At 42.6% G+C, this 7718-nt stretch overlaps 2 protein-coding genes and 2 long non-coding RNA genes across 8 annotated transcripts; 1 reads left to right on the forward strand and 3 right to left on the reverse strand.

The window, feature by feature from the left end:
- Positions 1-107: 107 nt before the first annotated feature.
- Positions 108-689, forward strand: LOC112341589. Its single transcript, XM_024661973.1, has 2 exons — positions 108-359; positions 408-689. The coding sequence occupies exons 1-2, from the start codon at positions 114-116 to the stop codon at positions 501-503; spliced, it is 342 nt and encodes a 113-aa protein (XP_024517741.1). The 5' UTR covers positions 108-113; the 3' UTR covers positions 504-689.
- LOC112341590 lies at positions 644-1920 on the reverse strand. 5 transcript variants are annotated; one of them, XR_002990606.1, is made up of 4 exons: positions 1781-1920; positions 1586-1663; positions 1194-1522; positions 644-1149 (listed from the first exon to the last, which is right to left on the reverse strand). It is a non-coding gene; the product is annotated as an uncharacterized LOC112341590 (long non-coding RNA). The 5 variants fall into 5 exon arrangements; XR_002990605.1 differs by having other exon boundaries at positions 1194-1245; positions 1318-1522; positions 1586-1920; XR_002990607.1 differs by having other exon boundaries at positions 644-1139; positions 1318-1522; positions 1586-1920.
- Positions 1921-2049: 129 nt separating this feature from the next.
- On the reverse strand, positions 2050-2349 carry LOC112341579. Its single transcript, XR_002990595.1, has 3 exons — positions 2321-2349; positions 2173-2270; positions 2050-2115 (listed from the first exon to the last, which is right to left on the reverse strand). It is a non-coding gene; the product is annotated as an uncharacterized LOC112341579 (long non-coding RNA).
- Positions 2350-2369: 20 nt separating this feature from the next.
- LOC9662649 (kinesin-like protein KIN-4A) lies at positions 2370-2929 on the reverse strand (the record flags this gene model as incomplete). The annotated part of the gene is made up of 4 exons (XM_024661882.1): positions 2370-2495; positions 2543-2614; positions 2665-2745; positions 2813-2929. Coding segments are annotated over 4 exons (396 nt in total), but the record flags the coding sequence as incomplete, so codon positions are not given.
- Between the last annotated feature and the right edge of the window lie 4789 nt (positions 2930-7718).

Here is a 7718-nt window from a genome sequence, read left to right on the forward strand (position 1 = left end):
CCATTCGCATCTCTCTGTCCAATCAAAAGAGTCGTGCCGTGATTGTGCACTTGATGCATATATACATACTGGAATTGCAATGCTGGGTAGAGCACTCATAGATTTTGCACAAAATGGCTTGCAAGTTGTTCTTCTTTTTAGCTCTTCTTGTTTGTGGGGGAGTTGTGATAGTGAATGGGGCTGAGTGTTTTGAAAATCCCAATCCAGGCTATTCTGTCCAGCAATATCAACAAGCTGCTCAAAGGATTTGCAATGGCGGGTTCTCTGATTTCAGCCTTGACTTGGGGCAATTGCCTCATAGCCAGTTCCGGATGGTGATCCAGGCACATTGGGACGGCAACAGCAGGCAACATTGCTGGGTAGATTCCAAACATTTCCCCTCAAATTCTGATTTTTAAAAATTTCAGTATGCCTTCAACAATATCATTAGCCAATGTGTCCAGGGCGCTGGGATTGGGTTTGAACGGTGGGCGCTGGGATTGGGTTTTCAACGGTCAACTTGAACACTACCATCTTCAGGCTTTTTAAGCATTTCTTGCAGGATTGTTCAAGCTGCCAGTAAAACATTTCAAAGGCGCCAGGATTGGATCTTCGATTTCAAGCATTTTTAAGCATTTTCTTGCTTGATTGTTCAAGCTCAATAAGCATACCAAAACTTATAATGATAAGCTGCTTGGTTTTAGCAGGAACCATTTCATCTAGCGCTACTCTTGAGCCTGAGCAACCAGGTGTTTATCTTCGTTTCCCGTTCTGCTCCAAACACGAACAGCTCGCCCTTCTCAGCTGCAGTGATCTCCAGCCATCTTGTGCACGTCCGCGGGGGCCAGCTCTCCCGAATCGTCCTGGAAGCACTTCTGCTGGAACTGGACCGCCAAAGTTACCTCCTGGACACTGCCCTGTTCTCTATCCAAGAACTCGCTCAGCTTGTCCACAGGTAGAACGTCTATAGCTCGACCTTGCTGCTTTCTTCTTGACGTAAACCCGTCAACCTCGAGTCTCCCTGCTTCATGGCTGGACAACTCGATCTAGGAGTGGAAGTTTTCATGGACTCCGTGAAAGTCTGTCCAGTGCCCAGAAATTGCTCTCATACCTGGGATGCTTTCTTCTCTCAAAACTGCCGCTCCAAAAATCACATTTTTCTGCAAAGAACTGATAAAGAATTCACTTAGTCCATTCAAAAACACCAAGCATACCGATAAGAACTTGACATTTCAGAGGCATTTTATACGAAATGTGTTTCACTTCCTTCAAACACACACGCATGGAAGCAAATTAAAATGACATCGCTAGACACAGGCAAGAGATTAAACAGCTTACCTGGATAGCTCTCTGAATCATCTCAACAAAATACGGGAAGTTCACGCGGCACGAGTAAAAATATGTTGCTATACATCCGCCGTATAAAAACTTTATATGTATCGTCCAAGTTGCTTGGTTGCTTGCTGTGTGTTTGTGTGTTGTATGTGTGTAGTAGCTGTGTGTATTGTGTATGTTTCAATGTATCCTTGATACATCTCGATTCCTGTTGTCAGAAGAATCACAAAGTAGTCAGAAACTTCACAAGATTTTACCGGAAGTTACAAACCTTTCAGACTCGCAATCGCTTCCACCGGTCTCTATGCCTCACATCGAATCTGTAACCTGTGGCTCCTTTCCCCATACCCTGCCAAGCAGGCTTGTGCATTCAGCATCTGCCTTCCTCGATTGATCAAGTCATCTCCAGCAGACCGACCACTTTGGAAGGCCTCACTCTTTCAATGGATTCCTCACCATGCCTTACCCATTCTGAGAGCCTCCAGGGCTTTTGCCATTTCCACTTGAAGTGGAAAGACCACCGCTGCTGATGACTTTGCTTCCATTTCCAAAGTTTTCCAGTTTGAAAACCTGGCTGCTTTGTCATTAGTCCAGGCTCGAGGGAGGCCAACTGCAAGTCAACCCAATCTATGATTTAGTACGTGGTTCTTCTCATAACTGAAGACTATCGTGTTTACCTTTGAAATCATCAGACATTAAACAAGATAAACTTCTGTAGCATACCCGTTTTGCCCATTGTATGAACGATCATACATTTCCTCCGCCTTTAGCTTTGACAGTTCATTAGCAAGAGCAGTGCGCCTACGAAAGTAAGAACTTTGAGAACACACGTTGGAAGCAATAAAAGCCTCGACTTACGCTTCACTCTGCTTGTCATAAGCTACACGAACTTCGTGAACATGAAGGGCCACTTCGATCTCACGATCAACCCAACTGTGTAAGACTTTATCATCCGCCTGTAAATCGAGAGTTTTAAAAGCCGAAAGGAGAGAAGCACAACTATGACCTGAAAAGCGTGTCCATTGTCTGTTAAAGTCCCTGTCCAATGCCTCGAGTTAGAGTAACAGAAAACAACAGTCTTGCCACGAACCTGCCTCCCGTCCAGACAACTTGCGAGACTCCAAAACCTCCTTCAGGCGCCGTGTAGCAATTGCAGCTTCCTCCGTCTTCCTTTGAAGAACCTGAAACAACAGTGTTCACGAAGAACTTATGAACTACCAAAAGAAACCATTTTTTGATGCTGATGCAGTGCCCGCAATTTGTGCATTTCGTATTCATTTCTTCGTCCTTCTTTCCGTAACTGTAGCAAGAGGCTGTTTACAAGACAATTACAAATTAAATAGATGTTACCTGCAACAGTTCTTTCTCACGAGCAGCCTTCCACAACCGGAACTGCTCAGATTCCTGCTTAATTTTTTGTTGCAATTGCACCTTCACACCACGATAACAGACGAATAAAAGAGTAAAAGAAGAATCAGTAAAGTCCAGCAGAGCACACCTTTTGTTGTTTGATTCGATGGATTTCGTCATGCAAACGTCTCGCAGCCTCGTCACTGCGCTGTTTTTGTTTTAGCAACTGCAACTGATTATCTTGCTTCTTTTTCAAATCAGTTATCTGATAAAACGTAACACATAAGCAAATATTTTATTTCTAAGTGGGAAAATCTACTTGCCTGATATTTGAGTTCTTTAAGCTTTTGAATGTATGAATCTTGCATTTTGTGTGTTTGCTCATCAGAGGCAGTAGCAAGATTTTCTAGCTCGGCAAGTAAAACATCTCTCTCCCTCTACAGTTTCGAGTAAGTAAAAATTGACTCTAGCAAGCCCAACGACATGATCCCCCACAACACATCTGGTTAAACAAGTTTATCACTATTAAATCATTATCAAGCTAAGTAAAGTTCTAATAGTCTACAAAGTATCTAAGCAATCATTAGTCACAAAGCAAACAATAACCACTCTTTAATTCACCTTCATAAAATCCAAACACTAAATTTATATTATTAATTTATATATTTTTCCAATAGAAAGGTAGGTACAACATATAGAAACATGGAGAAGTATGGATAAATTGACTACTTAAATTCAAGACTCAATTACAAAGACCATGATATTTATATTCATTATTAAGATCAAATATGAAATCTAAACACTAATAAGAAAAATGATATGAAAAATCAACCTCTAAATAAAATTCCTTATCACTTGATGTCTTGTAATATATATATATATATGTATGTATGTATATATGGTTGTCTGGCCTGTGCCACTGCCTCCTACAATTGGAGAGTCGTTCTCTTTTGGAATATCAAATTCATATATATATATACACACACACACACACACACACACACACACACACACACACATATATATATATATATATACACACATAAATAAATAAATAAATAAATATATATATATATATATATATATATACACATAAATATAGTTATAAACCTTATAAATTAAAATGTTTTAATTTAATGACTATAAAGCCAAATCTAGAAAATATCTTTGAAAACACTTTCTAAATACCTTTACTATATCAATTCAAATTTATAACATAACATATTTATCAAAGTATTCAAAAAAATTAATAATGTGTTATTTTATATTATTTATTTTATTCAATCTAACATTCAAAATAACCATTTACATTTTTAAGAATTGAATTTAAATAAATTCTAGATGTAGTTGGAAGACCACTAAAAGTACTACATACTGCTGATAATTCTACCCAACCATCATATGATATTGCTAAAATTGCTCTATGACATGATAATTGAAAATCACAACCATAACCCATAGTCCCATTAGTATTTGTAATACAATAATTAAGAATAATGGCTGATATTAGAGTTTTATGAGGTTTACAAACAGCTTCAAATTGCCAACCATCACTTTCATCATTATCATTAACTCTTGTAAGCTTCATTGTACTCATATCACATGTATTAGCAAAATTACTATGTGCTATAGCCTATATAATATAGAAAAAAAGAATAAGAATTAGATATTTAAATTTATACTTACAGAGTACTTAAAAAAATTTACAAGTAAAGTAAATAATATTAAAAACCCCATGAGTGCAGCTTAACTAACAAGTATAATCTCCTTAAGTTCTAAATTAGTACAATTATTACCTTTAATCAATTTAAAACTACTTTTGTTAAGAAATAGTTCCTTTTCTACTATTTCTAGTAGCATAAAAACCTCAGAGCTTAATATAAACTCATTTTTAATTAAATTATTACATATGATCTAAGTGGAACCACTTGTCAAAAACATGAGAAAAGAAATAAAAAATATAAATAAAAGAGGCATGAATTTGTGAATAAAATTTAAACAAATGTAATTTTATATTATCAAGAGTTTTTTAGATGGAACAAAATTAATATTTATAAGGTTTAAGTGTATGGTTACAATGCTGTATACTAATATTAATAGCCGTACACTAATATTAATATAGTGGATTTTGATAGCTATCAGATTGGTTTCAATTCAGACTTGCTTTTGTATATAAGCTAAAGTTTTTAGGATAATGAAAATACATATTTTTGTAATCCATTTTCATATTCTGTACATTCATATTGGTGGAGGGGAGTGTAAATTCCTGAATTTGGACTTTTTAGGAAGTCACCTAGCCCAATACTATTCAAACCCAATGACGCTTAACCCCATGAATCGTCTCTCAAGTTGTTCTCTTTGGTTACTTACTATAGCGCACCTTATCTTTCTCCCCTTAAGCCAACTGGAAAAGGGGCAATTGTTTAATGAGAGAGCCATTAGTGGTTATTTTATCCCCATTTATCCCCAAGGTTCCACAGTAACAGTATATCCAAATCTCATCCCATGATCACATGTGCTACACTCACCCCCTTGTAAGCGACTAAATTTTCCATTCTACTTTAGTCATTTAACCACACCTCTGACCACTTGGAGGAGTCTCATTCACAACCTCCATAAGTCCAATCCAGGACTTGGGACTTGCTAGCCCCGAGAATGGCATCCATGCCACTCAACATTTGCACTTGGTCCAAGTGCTCCACGTGTCCAATCCCATGACCGACACTCAAAGGTACCACCGACATAGCAACCTGTTACGCTAAGGCCATGCCTAATCACCTTTGCCACACTGGTAGTCCAATACCACTTGCATCACAGTCTTGGCTCTCCAAGACTAGGCAAACCATCCGTGAGTGGTCATCTCAGATCCACTCCTTAGCATCCTTAGGACGCCCACCGACAAAGGGAATAGCCTTCCCCAATATCCCTCTGTCAGTTCCCACTAAGTCCCTTTCTGCCCCTGGCCGTGTTTGCCAACACTGCCACTGGATCGAGACCCACAGGCCCGACCACTAAGTCCCACGGTCCTCTGGGACTTCCTCACCACACGACTGTGTCCTTGGTCACTACCCCAGAGGACTGCTCCTCTTTCTTTCCACAGTCTGGGCCTTTGGGACAACATTTCGGAACACCGTGGCCTTACGCGAGCCACCTGGGTACTCTCCTCGCCTTCTGCCCTTGGGTGCTCTAGCCATGGGCTTAGAGCGGGTTCCGTTGAGCCACACCAGGTATCCAAGTAGGTAGTGCCACCCACACTTGGATTGGGAGCATCGGCCAGTCGATCTCCCGGGGGAATTAGAGCCGGCTCTTGAACACTTCACCAAGCTACCCCGCCTGTCGGTCCGTGTTCACTCTAGTCTTGGACTTCCCAGTGGTCAGCTCATCACCCAACACTGGGTCTGGCCTTCCTGGGCCAAACTGGCCTTTCCTGGCCAAACTGGCTCCACTGGGCTCCAACCCCCACACTCTCCCTACTATACTTTTGGAACCCCCCGCAGCCCCCCCCCCCCCCTGGGGGACGATCGCTTTGGGCTTTCACCCAACTGCCTGTATTAGTATTCGGACTCGGACTCGGACTCGGGCTCGAACTCGGACTCGGTCTCGGTCCCGGTTTCGGACTCGGACTCGGTCTCGGTCTCGGTTCCATCTCGGACTCCATCTCGGACTCCATCTCGGACCCCATCTCAGGTCCATCTCGGACTCCATATCGGACTCCGTCTCGGTCCATCTCGGACTCCATCTCGGACCCCATCTCGGGTCCATCTCGGACTCCATATCGGACTCCGTCTCGGGTCCATCTCGGACTCCATCTCGGGTCCATCTCGGACTCCTTCTCGGGTCCATCTCGGACTCCATCTCGGGTCCATCTCGGACTCCATGTCGGGTCCATCTCGGACTCCACTTCGGACTCCAACTCGGGTCCACCTCAGACTCCACTTCGGACTCCAACTCGGGTCCATCTCGGACTCCACTTCGGACTCCAACTCGGGTCCATCTCGGGCTCCATTTCAGACTCCAACTCGAGTCCATCTCGGACACTTCCACGTGTCATGTGTTGGTCCTTTTGGGTCCCTTTTTGGAGCCTCGCTTTTTGCTCGCTTCGTGCTCGTTCCTCGAGCACTTCGTTGGGAGTTCCACTCCCGCTCTTGACTTTTCAAGTCGGAGCTTTTGGTCCAAACGTGTTACGCTCGTTTGGCTCTCGCTTCGGCCACTACCACGTGGCGCCCTTTCGGCTCCACTTTGGGGCCTAGGGATTTTGTGTCTCACACCCCTCTTTAGAGATGTCAATGTCCTCATTGACTATTAACTAGCAACCCCTATTGAGGTAAGGGGAATCAGTACTTTCATTTCCGCACTAAATCTATCAATCCTTCCATTGTGTACACTAGCACCTTCATTTTCGCACTGAATCTACCAATCCTTCCATTGTGTACACTACTTATTCCATGTGAGACAATTAGTCATCCACCTATATTACATTAGCACCTTCATTTCCGCACTAAATCTACCAATCCTTCCATTATGTACATGTAAGCGACTAGTTTTTCCATTTTACTTTAGTCACTTCACCACACCTCCGACCACTTGGAGGAGTCTCGTTCACAACCTCCATAAGTCCAACTCAGGACTTGGGGCTTGCTAGCCCCGAGAATGGCATTCATGCCACTCAACTTTAGCACTTGGTCCAAGTGCTCCACGTGTCTGATCCCATGATCGACACCCCAAGGTACCACCGACGTATCAGCCCGTTACGCTAAGGCCATGCCCATTTACCTTGGTCACACTGGTGGTCCAACACCACCTGCATTCCAATCCCGTCTCTCAAAGACTGGGTCATCCGTCCATGAGTGATCATCCCAGATCCACTCCTTAACATCCTTAGGATGCCTACAGATATGGGGAATAGCCTTCCCCAATATCTCTGTTCCGGTCCCCACCAAGTCCCTTTCTGTCCTTGGCTGTGTTCGCCAACACTACCACTGGATCGAGGCCCACAGGCCCGACCACTAAGTCCCACGGTCCTCTGGGACTTCCTCACCACACGACTGTGTCCT

Source organism: Selaginella moellendorffii, unplaced genomic scaffold (genome assembly GCF_000143415.4).
Source record: "Selaginella moellendorffii unplaced genomic scaffold, v1.0 SELMOscaffold_86, whole genome shotgun sequence".
Classification (NCBI taxonomy): Eukaryota; Viridiplantae; Streptophyta; class Lycopodiopsida; order Selaginellales; family Selaginellaceae; genus Selaginella; species Selaginella moellendorffii.